Source organism: Mauremys mutica, chromosome 10 (genome assembly GCF_020497125.1).
Source record: "Mauremys mutica isolate MM-2020 ecotype Southern chromosome 10, ASM2049712v1, whole genome shotgun sequence".
Lineage (NCBI taxonomy): Eukaryota > Metazoa > Chordata > Testudines > Geoemydidae > Mauremys > Mauremys mutica.
The window spans coordinates 66,429,878-66,445,039 of record NC_059081.1 but is presented as its reverse complement, the minus strand read 5'-3'; the positions used below and the strand labels follow the sequence as shown (position 1 = coordinate 66,445,039).

Here is a 15,162-nt window from a genome sequence, read left to right as displayed (position 1 = left end):
TTAATAGAATTTGGGTTCTTATGACATTTACATGCTATTGAAAATTCCCAGCCAAAAATCAATCAGGGCCATACTGTACTTTCCTTTTTAATCAGAACTCTCATTTGATTTCAATGGAACATTATGTCCATTTTACACAAGGGAAGAGTGATGTATACAGAGATTACGGTCTAATGAGCTCATTTTCAAGAGGTGCTGCTACTGGAGTCATGGCTGATCAGTGCAACTGAAAAATTCAGGCCCTGGATGCCTCAGGATGGGCACCCAAAATTAATGGTAGGTCTAAGTCACAAAGGAAGTGTCTGGCAAAACCAGGAATTAATACCAGATGTCCTGAGCCCCAGTCCACCACCTTAGACAGAAGTCCATTATTTCTGTTTCATAATTTCATGTTTTATAATCAAACTCAAAATCTCAAATGAAACTAAGCTGCACACCATGAAAGTATGGACCTCGTGTCATCTAATAGAAGGGATAAGTTCATTAATACTTTACCAGCTAAGTTAAGTGTATGAGTAGGGCACACTACAAATAGCCATTATTAAATCCGGGTTCAGTGCAGCAAGCCCTTCACATGAGTTGCCCCCAAGTCAAAGTCAAGGTGCACCATGCTACCCTTTCCTGCCCAGTTAGATTTGCCAGCTGGTACATGGTGGTAGCATTACAGCCATGGCCTCTCCCTTTTCTGCCCGCTTGATCATGATAGGAAAGTATTAGGTACCCTTCCCCTTCTCCACCTAGAACTGCAATCTGTACAGCAACACCACCGCTGGACAAAGGAGGAGAATTTTTACTCTTCTGTACTGCTCTGCAAGGCTGTGTGTTAGGGATAGAGTTGATATATAGCATTTCTTTATTTTTCTATCTCAGATAACTGCATAATTGCTGGCTACACTAGCTAGAAACCTATGAATGTCATGGGGTAAAACCATCAATACCACCAGTTGGAGATTCAATTTCTATATACTCCTTTTGTCAGACAAATTTCTCAACAGAATGTCCTAGCATGAAAGCCATCAACTTTCTATATGAAGATACATAGGACATGGATAATTGATGAAGTTAGCTTCTAGCAGAGCTAAGAACCCTGAAAGAGATTTTTCAGAATTAATTGTATTTCATTAAAATTAACATGCTCTTCTCCAAGACAACCATTAAAAACCCATGTCTCATTACTTTTTCAGTGAAAAGGGGGGAAAAGCATGCTGCTAGAGCAGAAAGTGTGATTGGCTGGTGAAAATTCATAGAGTATTTATAGCTGTATAGTTCTCGCTCTTTTCTTTTAAAATTTGAAAAGGAATTGTGAAACAAATTAAAGTGTGGTTAGAGCCAGACATATATAGTACAGGTGGGCATTCTTCAAGCTCTTCACCATGGCTTAGCTCGAAATAACCCAAGTACCTATGACATGAGATTCTCAAGACAGACGACCAACTGTGAGGGTATGATTTAAAGCCCAACACTGTCTACCCTGAAATCATGACATTCAATATGCTTGCAATACAAGCCATAAACAGATTCAGGTCTCCGCAAATGTTTTGAAGGAATTGGGTGGTGTGACGATTCTGCAGTTGTTAGCTAATGGATGTGTAATAGTCTGATTTGATTGATTAGCATGATAGTTCATCTTTGGATATCAGATAAAATGTTCAACACCTTTAATATTTAAGATGACATGCTGTCACACTACGATTCTTATTGGAAATCTCAGCAGCAAGGTTAAGAAAGAAGAGAATATAGAAGTTTAATTACCTCTTTACCCTCAGAGTAGCCACTCCAACCTATCACTGAGGCAGATTAGTGGAGAATTGCAGTGCCATGCTGTGCCTGTCTCTTACATACACAGCTTCAGTACAGCTGGATAAGACTTATATATCCATTAACTGCAGTGCACCTTAGCAGCCTTACATTAAAACACTCAGTAGCATGAATACAATGAAAATGTAATATGTACTGACTAGTATATACTCACTACTAGGGAAAGATTTTGTTTCCTTCTGATTTAAAGTATGTAAAGTGCACTCTGACATTAAAGTTACAGGTGCTCTATAATTGCATAGGGTTACAAACACACAGATATTTAGATAAAATATATGGCCTTAAAGACCAGAATGGGTTGCTCTGAATTCCCTCCAATGAAGCAGGCAAATCTGCGTCCTTTGTTTTCCTTCAATAGGGCTAGATTTTTAATGTATAGTCCGGCCAACATAGGCAACACATTGTTGCACTGCCCCTTGCATAGCCTGGATAGGAGATTGTGACTCAATCATAATCGGTCTCCAGGTTTCTCTGCTGCGCCAGGAAGGAATGATGCTGCATTAGGTCTATACTCAGTGTAGCAAATTTTCCCCCAGTGTGCTGGTGCAACTGGACAAGGGAGGACGTTGCAACTCTACAGAGTCTGCTTTCCTCTCACACGGCTACCCCATAATACATGTAGCCTATACAAAAGAGAGGGCATGCTCTGCCCCTTCCCCCCCGCCCCCCAGTCTGGCATGGCCACAAAAGCCAGTCTATGATTTTGTCCATACTAAGTAAAGGTACATTAGCAAATTATTTACCTGTCCCCCAAAGTACTTGGAGACAGCCCATCTTTCACCCAAAGGCTGAAACACAACCGGGAAACTGAGGAATTCTTTAAAAAAATCAGGTTTCAGAGTAGCAGCCGTATTAGTCTGTATCCGCAAAAAGAACAGGAGTACTTGTGGCACCTTAGAGACTAATACATTTATTTGAGCATAAGCTTTCGTGGGCTACAGCCCATTTCATCGGATGCCTAGAATGGAACATATAGTAAGGAGATATTTATACACATACAGAGAACATGAAAAGGTGGGAGTTGCCCTACCAACTCTAAGAGGCTAATTAATTAAGATGAGCAATTATCAGCAGGAGAAAAAAAGACTTTTGTAGTACAAAAGTTTTTGATAATTGCTCATCTTAATTAATTAGCCTCTTAGAGTTGGTAGGGCAACTCCCACCTTTTCATGTTCTCTCTACATGTATATATGTCTCCTTACTATATGTTCCATTCTAGGCATCCGATTGAGCTTATGCTCAAATAAATTTGTTAGTCTCTAAGGTGCCACAAGTACTCCTGTTCTTTTGTTTAAAAAAAAAAATCAGTGATTGCTAGTTATGAGTTTTCTGACCAAAGGTAGTCAAAGCTAGATGAGAACTGATCAGTAGCTGGCAATGAGCTCTTTGGGACTGGGGAGCCCATATCAATGGATGCAAAGATCTGCAGTTAATCTGCCCTACTGCTTCATTCTCCAGAACTGTCAATCTAATACCATCAGCAAGCAAAAAGACATTACAAAAAGTTTGGGGAGTCAGAAGAATACAGAACATACAAGAAGTTTATGATATTTTGCAATATTCCATAAGTATTTTCAAACATGGTTTTAAATTCCCAGGAGTATCGTTAGAATAGACATGTTATGGTGTACATGGAGATTTGCACAAATAAAGTATAATATGATACAGCACCATTCATTACAATGAAGAAAAATAGTACTTATTTATCATTTAAAATAAGACATCAATATGAACATAATTTTTTATATATCTATCCAGACAGAAAAATATTTTAAAAACACTCTATTTTCTCAAGTTGCAATATAAACACTAATAATTTTGTCTAATTTAATACAGCATTAGATCTTAGGCAGACTATTACATTTAAGTGGATCATTTGATAAATTAGTCAAGCTCTTTTGGTGTAAATGAAAGAAGTTCTCAACTAATTATTTTCTCATTTTAAATCCCATTAGAACTTGATCACAGCATGGATCAGCTGTACATTAGCAAGAGGAAGGTACCAGTTCAAAGAAGAACTTGATAACACTAATCTGCTCTCACCTCATTAACAGTGTAAATCAGCAATTTAAAACCAGTTTAAAAACCACTTGCTAATATCATAAAAATGTACTGCAAAGGAAGTGTCTTAATACCCTAGGACTCGATCCTGAAAATCCTTACTTATACAAATAGTATCATTGAAGTTAAAGGTATTGCCCATGTGAGGAAGAACTATTCATGTGGGCAAATGTTTCAAAGATCAAACCCCTAAATTAGAGTCTGATCCTCTTTTGTTTAGAGTCAATGGGAACTTTGCCATGGACTTGATTCTAAGCAGGATATGACCCTTGCAAAGTTTCCGTTCCATACAAAAGCTGTCATTTATATCGGTCTAGTATTAGCTGTCTTTTGCCATCTGATATTAAACATCAACTGCTTACCATCTAAGAGTTACATAGGCTCCTGAATAGTGCTCTTTCTGCATGAATGTACACCTCTACCCTGATATAACATGACCTGATATAACACGAATTTGGATATAACGCGGCAAAGCAGTGCTCCAGGGGGGTGGGGCTGCGCACTCCGGCAAATCAAAGCAAATTCGCTATAACGCAGTTTCGCCTATAATGTGGTAAGATTTTTTTGGCTCCCGAGGAGAGCGTTATATCGGGGTAGAGGTGTATTAAAATAATGACATTGTATACAAAAATAAAATGCAGCATAAGCTCCATAGGTAGTGCCTGCCTTTAGAAACTCTGCAGCAGTAACACCAGTGTCTTACAAGTGGCTGGGGCTTGGTCCAGGTCCAATGAACTAGACACGACGACTCAGTGAGTAATAAAACAAGCAAGAAGTTTCAAGCCTTAAATATATGTGTCTTAAAAGTTAGATTTTTCATTACGTGAAAAAAAGACAACTTTTTTTTTCAAATTGCATTATTCCAAAATAGCTTGTCAAACAGCCTGAAAAAACCCAAACAAATAAAAAAACCCAAAGAATTCCCCCCCAGCCTTAAAAGAAAGACTAAGACATTTCAGGTAAATAGGAGCCGCCTCTCCCACCCAAATTACTTGGAGGATTTGAAACAGGCTAACGCAGGGGTTCTCAAACTGGGGGTCAGGACCCTCAGGGGGTCATGAGGTTATTACATGGGGGGTCATGAGCTGTCAACCTCCACCCCAAACCCCGCTTTGCCTCCAGCATTTATAATGGTGTTAAATATATAAAAAGTGTTTTTAATTTATAAGGTGGGTCGCACTCAGAGACTTGCTATGTGAAAAGGGTCACCAGTAAAAAAGTTTGAAAGCCACTGGGCTAACAGAAGCTGTATCATTAGAACCTTGCTACCAGAGTCACCCCTATAAGTCCATAACATAGTTCTCTCTCTCCCATAGAAGCTTTGTCATTCTGACAGTTAACCGGTAAAAAAAGTATATGACTTGGAATATATATTTTAAAAGCAATGCATGGAACTCCTATACAATTCCTCTGCTTGCAAACTGTGGGACAAAAAAATCTCTATGAGCCACTTAAAAATATAGAAAAGAGACCAGAAGTAAGTAGTCACAAGGTCACTCTTCTGAGCATTTTTTGACTTAAATTAAAAAGACAAAAAATACAAGGGTAGCCATCACAATTTTCTAACCAATGGAAATGATAAAAGTTGTGGTCATTCTGCCTCGAGAAATGAAGTAACTATTCAATAGAACATGCTCCAAACACCTGGACAAGGAAACTGCTATATGCAGGTTTTCAAAAGTGCCCAGCACTTAAATAAAAGTGCCCAGATTTTCAAAGTGAGAACAGTGGAAGCTTGCAGGTTCCGAGAACTTCTGGTTACTTCATTTAAATGTCTAAACGGGAGCTGCTGGGGTTCAGCTGTTTTGAAAAATCTGGCCCTAAAATGATTGTTTCCATTCTCAACCTAAGCTTATTTTCTTGAAGAGAAGGTTTCTCAAAATAAAGTTTGACTTTTCTTTGAAGCACAAAGAAGCTGGATTGTCTACATTTATTCCAGAGTCGTCACAGTTAGATGGACATTTAAAAAGTTTTACCATTCAGTTTGGAAGCAGTCAAGGGTTCTGACCATCCCCATTCTGACCAGAAAATTGCAAAGAAAGTCATCCACAACTTCAGGTATTTCAGACACTGAATGCTTAGAAGTCAGAACAGATCGCTGAGCCTGAAATTAAAAAAATTAGTATTTGTTATTTTAAATATGTGCAATCCCTGAAAAAGATACAAGAACCCATTACTTCCTAGCCTATAATCCAATCCCCGGGCCACCCCCCATCCAATAGTCATTGGAATAAAACAATGCAAGACATCTAAACCATTTGTGTGAAAGTGCGATGCTGCGTATAAGAAAGGTGACCATTTATATCACTGTTACACTTTGTATAAGATTTATGGAAATTGTGTATCATGTAAGGCGTCAATGAAAAAGTTACAATCAAGTATAATTATCCTGGTTAAATCCACATATCATGTTTGTATTTGAAGTTATGAATATTGGCTGTGTTTTATTCCTGATGATTGATATCCACCAGATGGATTTACATCAAGGCTAGAAAGCTATGTATTGGTGGCCCATCAAAGACACTCAGCTCTCACAAGGGGCCATTGAAAAAAAACTCATCCCATCTAGTAGGTCTTCCTGCAGATGCCTCAGACAGCGCGATGCCGATGACTCACCCCTGTAATTCAGCAAACCATGTAAGAACATGTGATATGCTCATGTGGCCCTGGACTCCATCTTGGGCCAGTAATTTTCCACATGCAGGGGCTATGGTCTTTGTTTGGGATAGTAACATAAGAACCACCATAATGGGTCAGACCAAAGGTCCACCTAGCACCGTATCCTGTCCTCCGACAGTGGCCAATGCCAGGTGCCCTAGAGGGAATGAACAGAACAGGTAATCGACAAGTGATCCATCCCCTGTCGCCCATTCCCAGCTTCTGGCAAATAAGTCTAGGGACATCATCCCTGCCCATCCTGGCTAATAGCCATTAATGGACCTATCCTCCATGAATTTATCTAGTTCTTTTTTGACCCCTTATAGTCTTGGCCTTCACAACATCCTCTTACAAAGAGTTCCACAGGTTGACTGAGCATCGTGTGAAGAAAGAAAGTATTTTGTTTATTTTAAATCTGCTGCCTATTAATTTCATTTGGTGACCCCTAGTTCTTGTGTTATGAGAAAAAGTAAATACTTCCTTATTTACTTTCTCCATACCAGTCATGACTTTATAAACCTTTACCATATCCCCCCTTAGTCATCTGTTTTCCAAGCTGAATAGTTCCCATCTTATTAATCGCTCCTCATATGGAAGCAGTTCCATACCCCTAATCATTTTTGTTGCCCTTTTCTGAATCTTTGCCCATTCCAATATATCTTTTTTGAGATGGGGTGACCTCATCTGCACGCAGTATTCAAGATGTAGGCATACCATGGATTTATATAGAGACAAATATGATATTTTCTGTCTTATTAGCTATCCCTTTCCTAATTATTCCCAACATTCTGTGCGCTTTTTTGACTGCTACTGCACATTGAGCAGATGGTTTCAGAGAACTATCCACAATGACTCCAAGAACTCTGTCTTGAGTGGTAACAGCTAATTTAGACCCCATCGTTTTTAATGTATAGTTGGAATTGTTTTCCAATGTGCATTACTTTGCATTTATCAGCATTGAATTTCATCTACCATTTTGTTGCCTAGTCACCCAGTAAGTTTCCAGGCACATAGCAGAGGATATAAAAGACTCCTGAAATATCTCTATTTTGCCTCTTTCCTGCTCAAAATCTCTAGTTTGGGGATTTACAACTAAAAGGGGCATTTTGAACTATGGACTGAGGACCTTCTAATCTTTTGAAAGTTACCAGAGAGACTTTACAAGCCAGCAATCTATTCCATCACTGCTACAAACCTGATAAGAACTTTGCAATCATTTGTATGTATACAATCTATTAACCATTTATAACTCTTCTTTTATTAATGAATCTTTAGTGGTTTACTAAGGACTCGTTGACTGTGATATTTGGGTAAGATCTGAAATATATATAGACCTGAAGGCATGTGTCTGATCCTCTGAGATTAGTAAAAATCTCATATATGGTGAATTAGGTTTTCATTAATCCCTCACCACATTAGCTCCCATCCAGATAAACAGGTCTAAGGGCTGGAATGCCTACATGGAACTGTTTGGCTTCTAGTTAATTAGTGTGGTACTGCAGAAGCTCTTTTGGTACCAGCTTGATGAACCTAGTTATAGATTAAACCACCAGTTTTTTGTGACTGCCTTCTCTGTTTCTTGCAGTCTGCCTACAGTGTGTCATTCTCAGTGTGGCTTATTCCAGGAACCCAGTCACAGAAGGATATTACTAAAAAGCAATTTCATTATTGTTCAGGGGCGGAGGTTATTCATATAGATATGAAGTAGAATGTGAGAATGGCCTCTTTTCTGGATACAAACAAATACATGTACATGGCAAGTAACTAAAGATGTCGCTTCAACATTTGCACTTCGGAGTGAAAATTTGGAAGGCCTCTGAAGTTTTAGCCTTAGAAAGTGTATATGGTCTTTTTTTTAAATAAAGTAACCACACAAGACTATAAGTGTGATGCAAAGGATTCCATATAATATTCTACACGTTTTACAACAAAATTGCAATATAGCTGCCCCTTTGGGCTATTTTCAGAGATTGAGAGAGACATTTGACACAGACAGGATTTTAGACTGAGATTGCTCTATTCCACAGGTACTGTAAAGTAATGCTCCCACCTGTACCTGTTCCTCCCAATCTTTTAACAGTTAGTACTGCAGTTGATAGTCTATAGTAGTGGTGGGCAACCTGCGGCCTGTCAGGGTAAGTCACTGGTGGGCTGTGAGACCGTTTGTTTACATTGACCGCCTGCAGCTCCTAGTGGCTGTGGTTCAGCATTCCTGGCCAATCAGAGCTGCGGGAAGTGGCAACCAGAGCATGCCGCTTCCTGTAGCTCCCATTTGCTGGGAACAGCCAACCACAGCCACTAGGAGCTACGGGTGGCTGTGCCCTTGGACGGTCAATGTAAACACACTGTCTAGCAGCCCACCAGCAGATTACCCTGACAGGCTGCAAGTTGCCCACCACCGGTCTAGAGCCTGGATAGAAATAGGAGGAAAATCCCCAATACAACCTACCCTAAATCTCATATGAAACAAACTGCATCTTTAATTGAAATGGGTAGTATTAATTGAATATAAAGGACCAAGGTCCTCAATTATGTGCAACAGGCTATAATTAATAGTATATGCTTAGCGCCAAAGCACACTCCAGAATGGTAGTGTTTTGACTTACTAGAGCTGTACCACAGACAGATACACTCTAGTTGTGAGAATGCCGTGGCTGTATAGAATGTCTGCTGTCATAGAACGGTCTCCTTTCTATGCTCCTGCTGTTCTTTTGGCCCAATTCAAGTAAATGCCCAACTGTGACACATCCAAAGACTACCTAGGAGAGTGAGGCACCTCACCATTACCTGTTCTTAGCGTGCAGAAATCTTGTTTGTGCCTGCTGTGCATGCTGAAGAATCAGAGAGGGCAGTGCAGAAGGGGGAAGAAAATTGGCAGCATGTGACCTCCAGAGAAGAAAGAGGAGAACCCATATAACCTCAATGCAGATAGAGATAAGCAACCATTTTCAGGATCCCTGCACAGGTATTACAGCAGTGAATGGTTTGGAAGAGTTATCGGAGGGAAGGGATGAGAAGGAGACCTCATCGATAGGAAGGCATGGGATGGATTGTCCTAGGTATGGGGGGTTCCACGACCACCACTCCCAAGAGGAGGAAATGGGTGGTGGTGGTCGGGGACTCCCTCCCAAGGGGGGAGGGAGTCATCCATCTGCCGTCCAGACCAGGAAGCGCGAGCTGCTTGCTTGGAGCTAGAATTCATGATGTGACGGAGTGTCTGCCAAGACTGATCAAGCCCTCAGACCGATACCCCTTCCTACTTCTCCATGTGGGCACCAATGATACTGCCGAGAATGACCTTCAGTGGGTCACTGCAGGTGGCTCTGGGAAGAAGGATAAAGGAGTTTAAGGTGCATGTCATGTTCTGTTCCATCCTCCCTGTTGAAGGAAAAGGCCCAAGTAGGGACCATCAAATTGTGGAAGTAAATGTGTGGTTGCATAGATGGTGTCGGAGGGTGGGTTTTGGATTCTTTGACCATGGGATGTTGTTCCAGGAAGGAGAATTGCTAGGCAGTGATGAGATCCACCTAATGAAGAGAGGAAAGAGCATCTTCACAGGCAGGCTGGCTAACCTAGTGAGGAGGGCTTTAAACTAGGTTCGCCGGGGGCTGGTGACCTAAGCCCTGAGGTAAGTGGGGAAGTGGGATACCAGGAGGAAACACAAGGAGGAGGGTGCAACAGAGGAGGCCTCCTTGTTCATATAGAGAAAGTATGGCAATCGACTGCATCTCTACCCCAATATAACGCTACCCTCGGGAGCCAAAAAAATCTTACTGTGTTATAGGTGAAACCATGTTATATCGAACTTGCTTTGATCCGCCGGAGTGCGCAGCCCTGCCCCCCCCCCCGGAGAACTGCTTTACTGCGTTATATCCGAATTCGTGATATATTGGGTCACGTAATATCGGGGTAGAGGTGTAGTTATGTTAGGTGCCTGTACACAAATGCAAGAAGCCTGGGAAACAAACAGGAGGAATTTGAAGTCCTGGCACAGTCAAGGATTGGAATAACAGAGGGGTAACTCACATGACTGGAGCACTGTCACTGATGGGTAAAAGCTGTTCAGGAAGGACAGGTGGGGGAGAAAAGGTGGAGGAATTGCATTGTATGTAAGAGAGCAGTATGATGGCTCAGAGCTTCAGTATGAAGCCGGAGAAAAGCCTGTTGAGAGTCTTTGGGTTAAGTTTAGAGGCAAGATCAACAAGGGTGATGTCACGGTGCAAGTGCTGGAGGAACCAACTAGGGGCCATGCTCCTCTTGACCTGCTGCTCACAAACAGGGAAGAAATATTAGGGGAAGTAGAAGTGGGTGGCAACCTCAGCAGCAGTGACCATGAGATGATCGAGTTCAGGATCCTGACAAAAGGAAGAAAGGATAGCAGCAGAATATGGACCCTGGACTACAGAAAAGCAGACTTTGACTCCCTCAGAGGGTTGATGGGCAGGATCCCCACCTCTTCTATGTCTTGTCCAAGAAGTTATCAATCTAGATTTTTTTTTCATAAAAGAAAATAGCTCTGGATTACCTGAGGCTGCAGGAACACTTCATTTCTGGATTCTTCTTTTGTGTCCTATGTGAACAGTCAAATTCCCTTAAAATTAATTTGTATTCTGCCTTCATAGATTTAATTTAATTTGAGCCTACTGTCCAAAATTCTGCACTTTCCTGTTTTTTTCTTCCTTCCTTGCTTCCAGCTGAATAAGTTTTGAAGGAATCTCTTCTAACGCATTTTCTTGACAGTCTCTGTTTTACCACCTCCAATCTTGTTTGGAGTTTCTTTTAGCATGCCTTGGACAGAAAATTCTGATAACCAGCAGATGGTACTATAACACCCTAGGTGTGAAGCAGTCCCAATGTTTTTATTGGGCAGGCTTGCTATCCCCATTTTTTGGGTGGGGAAACTGAGGTTCAGGATAGATTAAGTTACTAGCCTAGCAAGAAGACTGTGGTAGGACCAGGAACTGAACTCAGGTCTCTTAAAGTCCAGTCCAGTAGATGATCGTTTCTACCCATACAGTGCTTCTGAACAGTTCCTTGCCCAGGCCCATCCCCTGAAATAACTCCTAAGGTATTAGCTAGATGCCGCCGTACTATGTGAATCAAATTAATATCTGGCAGAGTCCCATTGACTATAGTGGGTTTTGCTAGGGATGAATTTGGCCCAGTGTTTTAAAACTGTCTTAAGGGCCTGCAAGCAGTCTATGGTAGTGTGACCAAGAGATCTCCTGATCTTAATTGGTGGAGGGCATACAGGGAGCATAAGCATTACAGGAGTCCTCTGGGCATAAAATTCACATTGTGGTACACCAAAAAGTCTTTTTGAGGTCTGTAATGAAAGCCTGTGTCACACAGGTCATTGATATCATTGTGGAAAGCATACACTGATGTTAAGAACATAAGAATGGCCATACTGGGTCAGACCAAAGGTCCATCTAGCCCAGTATCCTGTCTACCGACAGTGGCCAATTCCAGGTGCCCCAGAGGGAGTGAACCTAAAAAAGTAATGATCAAGGGATCTCTCTCCTGTCATCCATCTCCACCCTCTGAGGCTAGGGACACCATTCCTTACCTATCCTGGCTAATAGCCATTAATGGACTTACATTAATGTATCTAGTTCTCTTTAAAACCCTGTTATAGTCCTAGCCTTCACAACCTCCTCAGGCAAGGCGTTCCACAGGTTGACTGTGCGCTGTGTGAAGAACTTTCTTTTATTTGTTTTAAAACTGCTGCTCATTACATGTGTAAGGAATTAAGTATTTAAACTGAATTATGTTTTTATGGTCTGTATCTAGGGACTGGAGTGATTATCCCATTTAAAAGGCTCTACATCATTTTTATATAGAAAGAAGATTAAAAATACATCCAGAGGAAACACCTCCATCATAATTCTGCTTGCTTTGTGTAAGTTAGGATTCTAGCTCTAGCTCGCACTGGGACTGTGCTGGTTAGATTCATAGACTCTAGGACTGGAAGGGACCTCGAGAGGTCATCAAGTCCAGTCCCCTGCCCTCATGGCAGGACCAAATACTGTCTAGACCATCCCTGATAGACATTTATCTAACCTACTCTTAAATATCTCCAGAGATGGAGATTCCACAACCTCCGTAGGCAATTTATTCCAGTGTTTAACCACCCTGACAGTTAGGAACTTTTTCCTAATATCCAACCTAAACCTCCCTTGCTGCAGTTTACGCCCATTGCTTCTTGTTCTATCCTTAGAGGCTAAGGTGAACAAGTTTTCTCCCTCCTCCTGATGACACCCTTTTAGATACCTGAGAACTGCTATCATGTCCCCTCTCAGTCTTCTCTTTTCCAAACTAAACAAACCCAATTCTTTCAGCCTTCCTTCATAGGTCATGTTCTCAAGACCTTTAATCATTCTTGTTGCTCTTCTCTGGACCCTCTCCAATTTCTCAACATCTTTCTTGAAATGCGGTGACCAGAACTGAACACAATATTCCAGTTGAGGCCTAACCAGCGCAGAGTAGAGCGGAAGAATGACTTCTCGGGTCTTGCTCACAACACACCTGTCAATGCATCCCAGAATCATGTTTGCTTTTTTTGCAAACAGCATCACACTGTTGACTCATTTTTAGCTTGTGGTCCACTATAACCCGTAGATCCCTTTCTGCCGTACTCCTTCCTAGACAGTCTCTTCCCATTCTGTATGTGTGAAACTGATTGTTCCTTCCTAAGTAGACCACTTTGCATTTGTCTTTATTAAACTTCATCCAGTTTACCTCAGACCATTTCTCCAATTTGTCCAGATCATTTTGAATTATGACTCTAACCTCCAAAGCAGTTGCAATCCCTCCCAGTTTGGTATCATCTGCAAACTTAATAAGCGTACTTTCTATGCCAACATCTAAGTCGTTGATGAAGATATTGAACAGAGCCTGTCCCAAAACAAACCCCTGCAGAACCCCACTTGTTATACCTTTCCAGCAGGATTGGGAACCATTAATAACTACTCTCTGAGTACGGTTATCCAGCCAGTTATGCACCCACCTTATAGTAGCCCCATCTAAATTGTAATTGCCTAGTTCATCGATAAGAATATCATGCGAGACCGTATCAAATGCCTTACTAAAGTCTAGGTATACCATATCCACCACTTCTCCCTTATCCACAAGACTCGTTATCCTATCAAAGAAAGCTATCAGATTGGTTTGACACGATTTGTTCTTTACAAATCCATGCTGGCTATTCCCTATCACCTTACCACCTTCCAAGTGTTTGCAGATGATTTCCTTAATTACTTGCTCCATTATCTTCCCTGGCACAGAAGTTAAACTAACTGGTCTGTAGTTTCCTGGGTTGTTTTTATTTCCCTTTTTATAGATGGGCACTATATTTGCCCCTTTTCCAGTCTTCTGGAATCTCTCCCGTCTCCCATGATTTTCCAAAGATAATAACTAGAGGCTCACATACCTCCTCTATTAGCTCCTTGAGCATTCTAGGATGCATTTCATCAGGCCCTGGTGACTTGCAGGCATCTAACTTTTCTAAGTGATTTTTAACTTGTTCTTTTTTTATTTTATCTTCTAAACCTACCCCCTTCCCATTAGCATTCATTATGTTAGGCATTCCTTCAGACTTCTCAGTGAAGACCGAAACAAATAAGTCATTAAGCATCTCTGCCCTTTCCAAGTTTCCTGTTACTGTTTCTCCCTCCTCACTGAGCAGTGGGCCTACCCTGTCCTTGGTCTTCATCTTGCTTCTAATGTATTGATAAAAAGTCTTCTTGTTTCCCTTTATTCCCATAGCTAGTTTGAGCTCATTTTGTGCCTTTGCCTTTCTAATCTTGCCCCTGCATTCCTGTGTTGTTTGCCTATATTCAGCCTTTGTAATCTGTCCTAGTTTCCATTTTTTATGAGACTCCTTTTTATTTTTTAGATCATGCAAGATCTTGTGGTTAAGCCAACGTGGTCTTTTGCCACATTTTCTATCTTTCCTACCCAGCGGAATAGCTTGCTTTGAAAAACTGCCAACTCTCCTCAGTTGTTTTTCCCCTCTGTCTTGATTCCCATGGGACCTTACCTATCAGCTCTCTGAGCTTACCAAAATCCGCCTTCCTGAAATCCATTGTCTCTATTTTGCTGTACTCCCTTCTACAACTTTTTATTTCAGAAGGTTGAAAAAGCTACTGGGGGGAAGCTGTTCTAGACTTGATTTAAAAAAAAACAGGGAGGAACTAATTGAGAATTTGAAAGTAGAAGGCAGCTTGGGTGAAAGTGATCATGAAATCATAGAGTTTGCAATTCTTATTGGATAGTCTGTGCCCCGCGGTGTTATTTTCCCAACATATATCTGGATAGTTGAAGTCCCCCATCACCACCAAATCTTGGGCTTTGGATGATTTTGTTAGTTGTTTAAAAAAAGCCTCATCCACCTGGTTAGGTGGCCTGTAGTAGACTCCTAGCACATCACCCTTGTTTTTTACCCCTTTTAGCTTAACCCAGAGACTTTCAACACTTCCGTCTCCTATGGCCATCTCTACCTCAATCCAAGTGTGCACATTTTTAATATATAAGGCAACACTTCCTCCCTTTTTCCCCTGTCTAGCCTTCCTGAGCAAGCTGTACCCATCCACAAAAACATTCCAATCATGTGTATTATCCCAC

The 15,162-nt window shown here is 41.1% G+C and overlaps 1 protein-coding gene across 7 annotated transcripts in view; it reads right to left on the bottom strand.

Annotated features, from left to right (window-relative positions):
* The window catches only part of SPAG16 (sperm associated antigen 16), a 766,854-nt gene that overhangs the window by 727,057 nt on the left and 24,635 nt on the right, over nucleotides 1–15,162 (bottom strand). For all 7 annotated transcript variants that reach the window (XM_045032690.1, XM_045032687.1, XM_045032686.1 and 4 more), the window contains one exon: nucleotides 5,856–5,983. In XM_045032690.1, coding sequence (XP_044888625.1) covers nucleotides 5,856–5,896 — 41 coding nt within the window. In that variant the 5' untranslated portion in view covers nucleotides 5,897–5,983. The remainder of the gene's footprint in view (nucleotides 1–5,855; nucleotides 5,984–15,162) is intronic.